Raw genomic sequence first — 13,844 nt, 5'->3', positions numbered from 1 at the left:
GAAGCACTTCTAAGTGGTGGGTATTACCACTCCAAGAAGCGGCTGGGGCGCTAGTAGGTTGTAAGGTATGGTAAATGTTCATTAGTGGGTGCCTTAAAAATAGCAGCATTGATGAATAAGCATCTTGGGCTTTGTACTCCGTAGATTGTTGTGTTATGCAGTGATCAGCTGGCATATTCAAGGGAGCCGATAGCCCGACATTCGATGGAGAATACCACACTACTCCGTAGACATTGTAGCTGACGGATTAGTCAGAGCAGTCGCTCCAAAAAATGTCAAACCAAAGTAAAAGTTCGAAGGTCAGGCGTCCTAGCTCCGGCTAGAATTCTTTTCCTGCATGCCCATTGGAGAAGAAGGGTCTAGACTGTCTCACATGCCTTATAAATATTGGCCAGCTGTCTCTTAGTTGCAGCGCTAGCCTTGGGTCTGTACATTTATTTGCTGGCACTGGTGTTTGGGCTTTTCCAAAGATGGTATGGTGGTACGGTAACGTGGTACCGGTTCACGCCCAAATCTGAGACCTCTGGACTGGCAGTACAACGTCCCTTGGGTACCATTACGAACCTACGACGGTTTCTGTCCTTCATTATTTTCCTTCCTGACTTTCCAACCCTTTCTTCTTCCTCCAGTCTTTTCCTTTCTATCCCGCCTCCCTTACACTCGCTTCCTGCACATCGTGCCTCCTCTTCGAATCTGGTCATTCGTTAACCCCTCAGTCACTGTGTGCCTCTCCTGACTTGAAACACCTGCACTTCACGCGCCGAAGAGGTCTCACTTATTTGAATCACCTCAGTCAGCAGTCTCAACACAGCCCCCTCTTGAGCCGAGTCATCTCATATACGGTCACCGTCTCGGCTTAACAGATCCTCGACATCTTCGACCAAGTCAGCTCTCGGTCACGTCTCACACCTCACCCATCATGCGAGTTGACCGTATATCGTTCTTCCTCTACTCTCTGGCCCTCGTGGCCGTCACCGCTGGCCAGAGCCAGGGAGTTACTGACATAGCCGGCGTCACGTCTGGGGTGCCGGTGCCGACCGCCACGGGCACTTCGACGACCTCGACAACATCATCGTCTGAGACCAAAGAAACCACTTCTACTACTAGTTCCGAGAGTACAAAGTCGACAACAAGCACATCAACAGATACTACCTCGACCACTTCCAAGAACGATAATCCTCAGCCTACCCCAACCTCGAGTTCCACAACTTCCAAAGACAGTGCTACAGCGCCTACCGCCACCTCTGATGGTACGTCGGCCACTGAGACCAGCGGGACGAAGACTTCCAGTACGAGCGATGTGGTCAAGACGATCACCACGACTCACACGATCAGTGGAACGCCCGTGCCGACCACATTTACCACCACTTCTCCACAGGGCAGCAGCTCGACAGGTTCCCCTGGATTGAACGGCTCAACCAACAAGGACTCCAGCTCTGGTCTCTCTTCTTCTCAGAAGAAGACCATTATCGGTGTCGTGGTGGGTGTTGGTGGTGCCATCATCATCGGTGCTATTGCTGTAGTCATGTGGAGGATCCGTGTCAGAAGACGCGCTGCGGCCGACAACGACGAGGCTGCTGATCTCATGAGTGGCACAGCTGTTGGTACCGGTGCTCGAGAGAAGGCCCCCAGCCCTGGAGCTGGCGGTACACCATTCAGAAGTACACTTGACCAATACCACAACCCTGGTCCTGTTAACGCTGCGTCCAACTTCTAAGGGTCATCTAGGCCACTTGGGGCTGATGACAGTTCCTGGTACCGTTCAAGGTTGTACATCTGTATGAGTATATGCACGTCTTTTTTTTTCATTTGGCGCTTATGATTGGGAAGCATCTTTGTCCTTTTTCCTTGCCTTCTTTCCGTTGATTGCGTCCTCGCCATCTGCGATCGTATCCTTTCTTGCATCGTGCCACTGGCACGCGATAGACTGTCCGTCATTCCTTTTGAAGATTACGCTCCTTTCTGCAGCTCAGCTGTTTGTCTCACGATGGTCGTTTTTGATTCCCCCTTTCGAACAATTTGATTATGTACAGGAATGCAGTGGTTCGTCTTATCTCCGTCGCCGTCCTTTCCTTCTGCAACAATGGTTGTGATCGCATAGCCATTTGACCAAAATCTTGTCATGTATGTACCTTTTAATTTCAGACGGAAAAATAGTCCAAAACACACTCAGATCTATCACCATCCGTATTACTGGGGTACATGGGTAGTTCGTGTTGAGTAGGGATCTATGACAGTTGCGGATGTGTCCACGCAATTGAGATTAGCAGTTTCAGTAAGGATCACAACGAAGCCATATTATGATGTCTAGGTTACTGCGATATTCGCCAGACTCCATGATCGCTAGGTTTGACTTTGATGGGTTTGAGTTCAATCAGACAGGTTGATAGGTATCCCCCAGCAAGGCAGGGGCATTCGAGTCCTGAAACAACCGCTCCCTTCCCCGCTTCAGCTTCCGTGCATGGTTACTCATCGTCTCACTCACTCAATCAAATGACGAGTTTCCTAATACGGTTTATCATTTACATAACAATGCAAGCTCAATAGTCGCGGTCAATTGGGTCACCGCGCTTATACAGGGATTGTAGCGCATCCCAGAGCATTGAAATCCGTGCGCGTCCACAGCCAAGGCCTGACTGTACAAACAAAATGAGAACAACTATCTCCTTGCTCTGTCTGTTCGCTCAGACGAGCTGTCTTCTCTGTCTCTGGTCACCATTTGCTCTGATTCAAGGGGTGGCGGCGTCAAGACATGATCCCTTAGGTCTGGTATATGAGGCGGCGACGCCGCCACCATTAGGAAAACGACAGGATCTTCAGGTTCGGGTTACGCCTTTTGTCTCTCTTCTTGGAGCTTTGGGCTGTGTGGCTAATTGTATTCGTTGACAATAGTCCTTTGCGGGGGCGTTGGGTGGTGCCGCGCCTGCGGTGAGTTGTTTTTGATCGGGGTTACACGTGCTGGTGGGAACGAGTCTGATCCTCTCTTGTGTAGGTGACGAGCACCGGGGATGCTGAGAGACCGTACGGTGTTAGTGGGAATACTTTTGTATGCGCTCCGTTTCCTGCGTGGTGCTGTTGCGGTTGTGTAGCCGATGGTCATGCTAATCGGTTATCATGCAGACGGATTTCGAGTCGGCTGCTCAACGGAGGTTCGTCTGATCCAGCGGTAAAGCATGCAAATGGAATGCTGACGACTCTCGCGCTTGACAGCTGCAATGAGCAATTTGATTCCTGCCAAAAGGTATATCCTGCTGATAACCAAAATGGGTCGTCTCTGACCGGACTTGATACAGATAGCGAATACAGACCCGTCGGCGTCCTTCTCGCTGCAAGATTGTCAGAACCAGCTGAGTATGTTGACGTTCCGGCTCACATGAAGATGTGACTTGAATTGACGTCGGGTCTAGAAAGCTGCATGTCAGTATCAACGGTGCAGGCCACGGCGGCTAGCATCAACCATCTGGAGTCCGCAAGTAATACGAATTCAGGACCCATAGCTCAGACGATGGTTCCGTATGATGATGAATTCGATCTTGTCTGTGATTTATGATGGCTTTCCTGTACAAATTGCTGTACCAAACATGAACATGCGCCCAATCGTTGTGTTGAACATCATGAGGTAGATGAACTGATAGTTGCGTACATAGACTTCTACATGAGTGCATAATTTCTCATCCCAACCGGGTAGTTTACTAGAATGACCAACAGGTGTGTACTCTCTTGTAACTGATGGGATGGATACAACACAGCCCTAAGGTACACATCTCTACCATCTCAGCTTGCACTCTCGATATTACGTAGATCGCTGTGGATAACTTTGCAGCCTGAGGAATGCAATATTTCCTAATACAGATTAGCGTCTACGCCAAGTCGCGTGACCCCGTGCAGAGACGCGATTTCAGTAGATTATTGAGACGGCATTTTTGGGGAATTCCCGGCTCTCTATCGACGCGACGGTGGCTGGGACACGATAACAGAACCACAATATCAGTCTCCAGACAAGCACCATGTCTCCACAATAGGCCCTGCTATCATTGACTCTCGCACTTAATCGTTATTGTCCGGAGTATTGACCTTCATCAAAACAGCACCAACTGACCCCCCGATCATACTTCGACCGCCACCATCCCAAGTCTAGTTGCCATGTTCGCAGCAATCCCACCCGCACAGCCCTACGCCTTCCAAGCGTCCTGCTCGCATTATACATCAATGCACCCGTCTCCATTGTCGCCGCGAAACTCGACGCTTGCGTCGACACGGCCAGTGAACGGGGTCTCCTCCGCATCAACAGCATACACCGAACGTTGCGCAACAAGCAACACAGACCGAGCAGACTCCGAATCAACCCAAGCACACCACTTTTCCTTTTCTACAGAAAATACCAACTCTACCGCGACCGCGACCGCGACCACAAGGTCGAGTCCCTTCTCCTCGCGCTCCCGTACCTCTCCCACGTACGCACAGCGCTACGCAACCCTCTCCAACCCACTCAACAATGCCTCCCGGACATACGCCACCTCGACCTCACCATCCGCGCGCAACACACGAAGGACCGTCTTTCTCAACCGAATCAAGGCTGACCGGGACGCGGGGCGGTTTGAGAACCGCGGCGAGCAGCTGATGATGATGGAGCATGTAGCAGAGCAGAAGCAGTGGGGGGAGCTGATGCGGAGGCGGGCGGATGGGCTCATGGAAGCGTATCAGTTGAATGAGGATGTAGGGGAGGACATGGATGGTATTGGTATGTTTCTCCTCTCGAGGGTGCAGGGAACTCAAAGAAGGAATCTGACAGTATGTAGATGATGCGGATGTGCGTGCTTTGGATGAGTATGTCTCTGAGGAGCAGGCTATGGAAACTGCGCTGTTGGAGACAGTGCATGTGCCATTCGGGAAGACGGAAAGAACGCATGATGCGAGTTCCTCGTTCAGTGATGAGGAGTATGATGATATTTTCATGGGTCTGGCTGATCAAGTACCGCAGAGCCAGGATATGGATATGTCGAGCGGATGAGTATACTGGCGACGGTCATTGAGCATGCATTGCTGGCGTTTGGACGGACATCTGGCGTTAGTGTAGGGAACCTTTCCCAGACTCAGGGATCTAGAGGCTGGTGGTTGCATAGATCTATCGGCAGAGGCCGTATCTTCATTGATGTAAATAGGGTATCGACGTGGTTATATGTACAGAATATGCCAATAATAGATGGTATCAAATCTAAACCAGACACCATCGCATCGAAGCCTCAAGCAATCACCATACCCCACTAACATAGGTTCTCAGATGCCAACCTTATTGCTGGGGACAGTCGGGCAAAGGTGCCCCAGACCCGTCGCCTGCAACGTCCTCCGGCCAGGGATTCGCAACAAGTTCTTCCGGGGGGCTACCCAGCGCTTGCATCTAGAAGGTGTAAGCATAGGCCCTACAGCAGTGTAGAGAAAAAGATAATATACCTCTTGCATCTTCTCCCAAACAGCCTGCCGATACTTCGGATCTTCATCATTATACCCTTCCTCCTCGAACTTGGCCACAATCTCGGTCACAAGCTTAGCTTGCTTCTCGTACCGCTCCAGATCCTCGGCAGGAACCTTGCCCTTATTGTCCTTCAACCACGGGCCCCACTTCGCATCCAACTCCTTCATCGGCTCATACAGCATCTCCTTATTGGAAAACTGCTCCATCACACCGGCAATCATCTGAGTGAGATCGAGGTCGTCGCCCCCGTTCCCGACGCCCGCCTCCAACCCCTTGAGCAACTGCATCAGCATGTCCTCCGAAATCCCCCCGTCCTCCGTCGCCGCCGCCGTAGCCTTATCCCCAGACTCTTTCATCCGATGGATAGTCCGCTGAATGGCATCGTTGAAGGACTCTGGCGCGGCCGCTTTCCCGGCACCAGTAGCAGAGCCCGACGGTCCACCGGTACTCGGGCCCGCACCTGCACTCGCACCCGCACCCGAACCAGCGCCCTCGCCCTCGCCCTCCTCCGCCATGACATCCGCCAGCAGCTGCTTCAAAAAGTCACCGGGCGGGATCCCGCTCTCCTCGAGCTGCTTCGTGAACGCATCCGCCCCCTGGTTGATCGTGTTCTCGAACTCCTTGTTATCCGGCGCGCCGGACTCCTGCGCGGCGTGGTTCATCATCTTCGCCATGTCCTGCTCGAGCTGGCGCATGAATGCGTCTTCATCAAAGTCTTCATTGGCGGGGGCTGGTGCGCTTGCCGGTGCGGGTGCGGTTGTGCTTGGCTGGGGAGTGGGTTTGGAGAAGTTATCCAGGACATCTAGGTTAGGTCAGCTTCGTCAGGTCATCCATAACTCATGTGCAGGGGTGGCAGGTCGTACCATCTAACTCGTCAAACTCCGAGTCTTCGTCCTCGTCAGCATGCTCTACGGCTGCTTTTGATGAGGGGACTTCTTTTGGCGCCTCTGACGCCGTAGCTGTGGGCTTCTCATCGCCAGGCGAGCTTGCGCTGGTTGTCCGAGCTGGTGTAGGGTGGTCGGGAGCGTTCACTGCGGGGGTCGGTGCGCTCTCCTCGTGATGTTGCTGAGTGACGCCTGCACTGGTATTCGGTGATGAGGAGTCCATTGTGTCGGGGAATTATATACTCCTGGATAAATCCGAGAAAAGGACTCGAAAAGAATCAAAAGGGTAGAGACCGGTGCTGTGGTGAAAGGGAGTCTGGCAGACGCGCGCATGTGAAGGAAGAATTGTCGGGGTTTCTTTTGGCGGGGAACCGAAAGCCGATCGCCGCGGCATCGCCAGTACTCAGTGCTACGGAAGACGCCGTGCGGGTGTGCTAACTCTTTCTTCAGATAGGCCTTACAATGCCTTGGAGGATTTGGCCTTTTTATAAACACTCATGTATTCTTACGATTCCACTCGTCCTCTTCTAGTTCTTTAACGGAACTACGCTTCCCCGGCTCCCACTGCAACATCTTCCGTATAAAGCGTAACAAACTCGCTTTGTCCTGACCCTCGAGAGTAGTTTCCCGGTCCTCAAGCAAAATCCGATCTAGAAATGGAATTCCAACGCAGAAGCTGCCTGGACTATCAGATATCGTGTGAGGAGATAGTGGAATTTACCAGAAAAGAAGGTTGCTTACCTTCATCGGAGAAGAACTTGCGGCTCGCCTTCCCTTGAGCTAGAAGAGTGCGCGGCGGGGGCGCAAGAATACTGATCATCTCAGCGAGTGAGCTCGGCTTCGGTACGTCTGAAGTTCTAGGTCGTGGTTAGTGAATAAGGTCCTGCCTTCGAAAAGGTCCCAAATCTGTGATACAACTGTTCAGAAAACTGCTGCACAGTATCATCGAACCTATTGACTTACCATACATCCCACATTCCATATATCGACGCTGTAGTCAAAAGGGACTTCCATAATCACCTCCGGCGCTCGGTAGGTATTAGGCTCTCTGCTGGAGGTGGCAGATTTCATTGCCCTGACATATACCTAGTAGTCGTCCTGATAGACCTCTACGGGGAGAGTTGATGGCCGTGTCTGTATCACGAACTGCGATGCCAGGAATGGCTCAGTGGGCGAAAGCAATCTCAAGCCGACGTGTGACTTCTTCTAGCGGAGGCAATGTGTTGTTGTTCGCCTGAGCAGTAGCAACCAGGCTTCGACCTCAATGTTGAGCTTCATGGCTGCTTCACCCTTGACACCTTCTTTTAGCCTTTTCGACGATACTGCTGCCGGCTCTCCTGGACCGTTACCAGCGCCGTTATGTCTTCCATATCCTTCAGGGCCTCCTTTTTCAGCCTTTATACTGTCCCATTCCATGAAAAACCCACCACACAAAACACATCCTTTCTTATCCAGGTGTATCCATCTCTTCCCCTGTCCTGCATCCGTGAACGCCCACATTGAACAGAAACACTAGCGATAGCCAGCTGATGTGGTGAGACAAACACGGAAGATATAGACAGGCCTGATGATAAGACAAGGTCTGGTGTGTGTGTGTGCTTATATTGGATGGTGCGAGGGCCGTGTTTGTGTTGGCTCACCGGTCCGCTGTCCACTTGCAAGACATTCAAGCATTCTCTATAGAGCTTCATCTTTTGGTCAATATATCGGATTTTGTCCATTTTCGGCGTCCGAGCCCAGGTCTACGTGCCCTTGGCGATTCCATGCTCCGTAGTGTCCAGGTAAGTAGGCAGCCTTTATGTTTTTTGATTCTGTCCTGGGGTTCGGGCACCAAAGATGCTGCCAGTGGTTATTGTCTAGCATATTGTCTAGCACCTACTAAGCAAACAGGAGAAAGTTTTAAAAGGGCGCACTAAGATTCTAGGCAAATTGCTTGTACTTGTCCGGTATCGACTGCCAATATTTCCAACTTCACACACAGATACAATGCTTCTGGACGTCTTAGTCGTCTTCTCAATTGGCAGTTAATCTTGACTGGATGCGTGCGGTGCTGCCTGTTACGTTCCGGTAATCCTAACGGCCACAGACCTTGATGCATGTGAGCCATGGAAATGCTGGCAAACGGCACATATTTGAAGCAGCGCTGAAGATATTGGCAGAGTCAAGTAAGCTATAGCTTGCTGTGCTGTATGTCTCCTTCGCCTCACATCTCTTGCCATTTCTTCCCCGGTGGATTCGAGAGAGTAGGATTCATACTGCCTGGAAAGGGGTCGTCTTTCATCGCCCGACAGCTGCTCCTGGGATCAATCCTAGAAGATAGGCATACAAATTACGAGTATCTTCAAACGCACAGTGAATCACTGTCGTTGCTCGAGGTTATGATGTTTCTAGAGTTGGATTTAACTAATCATAGCATAACCATTAGAATTCGGCTATCCAAGTCCTAGTAGGAGGGTCTCTAAGTGTCAAACCCGACCCGACCTGCCACCTGTGGCCATTGGCTTCCTGGCTCATTGATTCTTAATTCACGAGGCAGACCTGATTACTCCGTAGTCGACGTGATTCTTGGAGAGCACTACCTACTATTTAGCTACGGGTTGGTAAAATGAATCGGCAGGGTCCGACCTCACTTTCGAAGGGATTTCAGGAAAGGATTGATTCACTAGAAGGAAATTAGTATGTAAAATAAGATCCCATTATTGAAAAGGGGCAACAAAGTAGAGCCCTTTTAGCACGTTGTACTCCGAGTTGAGTCGCTGTAACAGTTTCCCTTTCTAAAATTATCTAGAAATGAGATACCAGAGGAATCTGCAATCCCGGGATGGAGGACTTATGAATCTGCATCTTGACGATTGTACTTTTACCATCATGATCAATAAAGGACAAAGATCATGGTGAGACGACAATGCCTCACTGGCATCCTGCTAGCTGTTTAGTCTACCCCGCGGAAAAGACACCCCTCATTCCCCCCCTGACTGTTTGCCAAGAGTGCAGGGAAAAGCTCAGATCATCAGATGATGTGCCCCGTGGGTGATCCTCGTGATGTCACTCCTTGCCTGTGTCTCTAGCTCTTGGGTAAGCCCCTTCACAACTAGATGGTGATAGGCGACAGGGATACGAGGTACGTGTCTTCTTTGTCCTCGCGGAAAGTGACATGCCAGACTGCCAGGCTTATCGGAGGTCTCCTATGTGACCATAACAGTGTGTTGAGGTATAGTAGCCTGCCAGGGAAGGTCATGTGCCATAGCCCAGAATCAATAGTAATAATGCTTCTGCTAGGAGGGAGTCCTTATAGGGTAATTTAGTCGAGCCTTCTGATCGAGTGGTATGTTTTGTTTGAACGTTCCAGAACTGCACGACGTCCACAGTTCTCCGTACTGTGAGCCGATGGAAGCCGGCATCGGCGGGTCTCATCCGTGCTGTACTCCGCACGCCATACATAAGAACCATGCCATAGTTTTGCAATTCCACAATACTAGTTTGCGGATGCGAACATGATTTGTCGGGAAGTGAAAATTCAACTCCTCCAATATCTATCATAGTGAAAATTCAAAGGGAGATTAAGCGAGAGGTGTACCAGGGACACCCGAGCAGAATTTTCCAGTATCAGAGATCTGAGAGGATGGAGGAAATACGGTATTCTTGGCTTGTAAGAATGGTAACAAGAGCGTATTGGCCTATCCGCACTTCACTCGTCATATGGTTTCTCCGCGGACAACTACCAACCTGAGAATAACCTCGTCTAGATGAGATGCGTAGACGAGTGGGAGAACGATGAAGGGGATGGAGCTTGGGATCCTATGGAGGTAGTTACGACAGCAAAGCAACATAGCTAAAACCTGGGCAACTTTCAATGCTGTTCATTGAGAGAAATGGCTCGTACGGTCTCTTGGAAATGAGAATACGGCCAAGCCCACCTGTTGCCTGCATTGGGACATGGCGTTGAGGGGCGATCTAGACGGACCAACGAGTCCACAGGGGCACAACCTCGAGGGGGTGCACACTGACGACTGACAACCGCCTTGTTCACGTTGCTGTTTCTTGACTGTGCCCTGACGGATCTTCGGTTGGTTTGATGAATCAGACTTGTCTTGGTGGGTCGATACCTTCCGTTCGCTGACAGAGAAGTAAAGAAGCAAAGAGAAAGTGCAGGATTATCAAAATTTACTGAATTGACCAAAACGAGGGGAAATCACCTGTTTGGTGAGTTAGACAGACTGAGGGAAGGGGGGTGGGTAATAGTTTGATTAAGTAGAAAAAAGAAAAGAAAGCGAGTTCATAGCATGACATCTGAGGCTATCGCTCTGTTTGAGCCTACAGGCTACAGTCTCCGGTGTCTACCACGGGTAAGTCGCTTTTTTCCGCTTTTTTTTTTTTTTTCTTTTTTTTTTACTCCTCTCCAGGTGTCTCCCTCAATCAACAATTGGATTCAAGCGACAAAGTGGGCTTTTTCTTCTTCTTTTGAACTCTTGCCCCAAGTCACTAGAACAAACTAATTATAAGATCCTTTTCTTGTTAGTAAATAATTTTACCTCACATCTTCCCACCACTCCCTTTTCCTCCTCCTCTTACCATCCTCAATCTAACGGTTTAGCAATCGTGCTGTATCTCTTATTCCATCATCAATTTCCTTTATGTCACATATCGACTTAGGCTCTTTCAACCTGACTACCACCCGCAACAGCCGCGCGTCTCCAGCGTTTGATCGATAGCCCTACAGGATTCAAGATCTTTATCTCCATATCGGCCTTTTTTTTTATTTTATTTTTATTAGGGTTTTTTTCCCCTTTTATCCATTATCTTTTTTTTTCCCCCTCTAGGCGCGGCTTCGAGCGACAAGTCCGTCAGCTCCGGTTCATCGCAATCGGGGTTGATAGTGCCATCACATACATACTTCGTTATCTTTTTTCTCTCATTTTGAGCTCTGCCTCTTCCGTCCTGGCTGAGTAGGCGGGGAAGAGGGGAAGACACGGAAATTTCAAGGAAGAAAGGCAACAGGCGCATCGTCGCTATAATCACAAATGGTCTCTATGGTCGAGACCTCCAATTCAAATCACAATGACACGACCACGGATTCGGTCGTGCCTAAGTCAGAACCCTTGCCGGAGGGATCGACCAGTTCATCAGTGTCAACGCCTGAAGCAGAGGGTGAAGTCCCAATGCAGGACGTAGCCCAGACACAGAAGCGAAAAGGTGGAAGAAAACCCGTACGTAAATCCTTATCTTCACCACTTTTTTGTTGTCGGTTTTTATGGTTTCTATTTATTTCTTTTTTGTTAAAAGGCTTAGCATTAGCCGTTGACACATGAAATATCTTATCTACATCTTTATCTCTTGTTCCTGCGTTAATGTGGTGTGCTTTTCCCATGTGTTTGTGTTCAAATCTGGGGCCCCGCATTAAATTTCGCTTTATCATTTATCATGATGATTGATCATCCCCTTATCTCTACCTTTCCCCTGTTTACCTTAGTCTTTTGTCTTTCTATTTTTGCTTCTCCTTGGCTTGATTTTCATCTCTACTTTCTATTGGTTCCTCTTTTTCTAACAGTTAATCCAGATCTATGCCACCTCGGAGGAACGCAAACAACGCAACAGACAAGCTCAGGCGGCTTTCCGAGAACGTCGCACAGAGTACATCCGTCAACTTGAAACCACTATCAAGCGCAATGAAGAAACCCTGCAGACTCTACAGCAGAATCATCGTACAGCTGCCGATGAATGTTTGATGCTCCGATATAAGAATTCTTTACTGGAGAGGATCTTATTAGAGAAGGGTACGTCAACATCATTTGTCCCCTCCGTTCCTTACTAACGACCAGACTAGGCATTGATGTTCAAGCCGAGTTGCGACTCAAGGCCGGTGCTCCGCCAGGAGCACCAATCAAACCTAACATCATGGCTGCCAAACCCCCGTCAACACTAGACCGAGCGGCGATCAACCGAACTTCGGCCCAGAGGCTTCCAGCCGGCATTGCCCCTAAAGGGGAGCCGTTCGCCATGTCGCGTGATGGAGCATACGGCATCCCTTCACCTCAGTTCCAGGCCACTCCCTCATCACACGTGTCGTCCCCTTCACACGCCAAGTCTCCCGGTTTTGCGTTCCAAGGAGCCATGTCCCCAAACGGGATGGACGCGCAACACGCCCAGCACGCACGCTCTCAACTCAACCCACATTCCCGGAGCTTGAGTCAGACGTCTCCCCCGATAAGCATCGGTCAGCCCGAGTCGACCGATCCCAAATCGGCTGTGCCGGGTGCTCCGGGTCCCAGAGTCTCCCGCGTGCCCTCTGCTGCGTATTATCCATCGCCATTCCAGAAACATTACGATCAACTTGGTAAGCTGACACTTGTTGCTGCCGTTGTATTGTTTTTCTTTCCAGAAGTGATTGCGTGTACTCATTCTTTCCCGTGTAGAACAGGAATATGACGCCCAGGCGGACATGATCGACGAAGAACATGAGTCGGTCGATGCACCTCCCTACGTCTCCGGGTTCAATGCCGCTACTACTTCAGTCCCTCCCGGCTCTCATTCGCTAGGACCTCAACTCACCAACTTCAATCCGCATACTGGAGAAGGAGCCAATGGAGCATACGGTGCCACAAATCACCTTCTCGGCAGTTACGAGCCCATGCTGGACGCTGATCCGTTCGGATTGAGCGCTAGCATGCATTTCCAGACCCCCTTTAGTTATGAGCAAAACCATACGCGTCATTAAGCGTCGTTGTCCACTTCACTTGTTTTCCTGTTACGGCCTACTAATTCGCATATGTATCAAATGAAAAGCATCACAAAAAGGGGGGCGAGTAACGATTATCTCACGGCATGTCCTTTCCTGCTTTCATACAAGACGCCTCTGGTCCACGGATTCGGAAGATAAAAGTCATCATATTCGGTGCATTACCCGGCGTTCGGCATCGCGGTTGATACCACTTTCCTTTGTTGGGTTGCTGTTTATCACAAACGGACAGAAAAATTGTTCCGTTTGAATGTTTCAAGAGGGGGACAAAAAAAAAGTTCAGATTTGTTGTAAATGATTATCGATGTTGGCGGCAAAGACTGCAGCATGATCCGGCATTTCCTCTCGACTCTATACTACCAGTATATATATATATTTTATCTGACTGTATTCTTCACGATCGCGCCATAATGGTCCTTCTAGTTGCGCTCTTGATATCCTCGGTTGCTGGAAAGTACATCTGTAGCGTAGTGAAGGTGCTGTGTGCAACAGAGACCCTTCGACTTCAAACGCTCATTGGCGGGGCCAGACTGCAAAAGGTCAAATCAAGCAAAGTTCTCTGGCCACATGACAGCTCTATCGTATCCTCTTATGTTGTTAATATTGACGTAGCGTTGCAGTCGTGCCCCGTCGAAAGGGAGCTGACGCCCTTCACTCTTGTATGATGACATCTGCAGCTGCGAGTGACGCCAATACCCTAAGCCCTAGAAGCTGGCCGCCAATCACAACCCGACTTGCCGGTTTCGCTTAG

The 13,844-nt window shown here is 50.0% G+C and overlaps 6 protein-coding genes across 6 annotated transcripts; 4 read left to right on the top strand and 2 right to left on the bottom strand.

Annotated features, from left to right (window-relative positions):
- Positions 1-919: 919 nt before the first annotated feature.
- midA (putative cell wall protein) lies at positions 920-1,717 on the top strand (the record flags this gene model as incomplete). Its single annotated transcript, XM_043288341.1, has 1 exon — positions 920-1,717. The coding sequence occupies one exon, from the start codon at positions 920-922 to the stop codon at positions 1,715-1,717; it is 798 nt and encodes a 265-aa protein (XP_043144276.1).
- A 1,397-nt stretch (positions 1,718-3,114) lies between these two features.
- Positions 3,115-3,450, top strand: Aud_003390 (uncharacterized protein; the record flags this gene model as incomplete). Its single annotated transcript, XM_043288340.1, has 3 exons — positions 3,115-3,149; positions 3,211-3,351; positions 3,408-3,450. The coding sequence occupies 3 exons, from the start codon at positions 3,115-3,117 to the stop codon at positions 3,448-3,450; spliced, it is 219 nt and encodes a 72-aa protein (XP_043144275.1).
- A 693-nt stretch (positions 3,451-4,143) lies between these two features.
- Positions 4,144-5,011, top strand: Aud_003389 (uncharacterized protein; the record flags this gene model as incomplete). The annotated part of the gene is made up of 2 exons (XM_043288339.1): positions 4,144-4,741; positions 4,800-5,011. 2 exons carry the CDS (start codon positions 4,144-4,146, stop codon positions 5,009-5,011), a joined length of 810 nt encoding a protein of 269 aa, XP_043144274.1.
- A 279-nt stretch (positions 5,012-5,290) lies between these two features.
- On the bottom strand, positions 5,291-6,580 carry pex19 (putative peroxisomal membrane protein receptor Pex19; the record flags this gene model as incomplete). The annotated part of the gene is made up of 3 exons (XM_043288338.1): positions 5,291-5,398; positions 5,452-6,275; positions 6,337-6,580. 3 exons carry the CDS (start codon positions 6,578-6,580, stop codon positions 5,291-5,293), a joined length of 1,176 nt encoding a protein of 391 aa, XP_043144273.1.
- Positions 6,581-6,852: 272 nt separating this feature from the next.
- On the bottom strand, positions 6,853-7,177 carry Aud_003387 (uncharacterized protein; the record flags this gene model as incomplete). The annotated part of the gene is made up of 2 exons (XM_043288337.1): positions 6,853-7,007; positions 7,099-7,177. 2 exons carry the CDS (start codon positions 7,175-7,177, stop codon positions 6,853-6,855), a joined length of 234 nt encoding a protein of 77 aa, XP_043144272.1.
- A 4,201-nt stretch (positions 7,178-11,378) lies between these two features.
- On the top strand, positions 11,379-13,072 carry Aud_003386 (bZIP transcription factor; the record flags this gene model as incomplete). The annotated part of the gene is made up of 4 exons (XM_043288336.1): positions 11,379-11,564; positions 11,915-12,131; positions 12,182-12,691; positions 12,771-13,072. The coding sequence occupies 4 exons, from the start codon at positions 11,379-11,381 to the stop codon at positions 13,070-13,072; spliced, it is 1,215 nt and encodes a 404-aa protein (XP_043144271.1).
- Positions 13,073-13,844: the final 772 nt, after the last annotated feature.

This window comes from Aspergillus udagawae (genome assembly GCF_001078395.1).
Source record: "Aspergillus udagawae IFM 46973 DNA, scaffold_2, whole genome shotgun sequence".
In the NCBI taxonomy this organism is placed as follows: Eukaryota; Fungi; Ascomycota; class Eurotiomycetes; order Eurotiales; family Aspergillaceae; genus Aspergillus; species Aspergillus udagawae.
The sequence above is the reverse complement of the archived record's forward strand: the minus strand, read 5'-3'. Positions and strand labels throughout refer to the sequence as shown.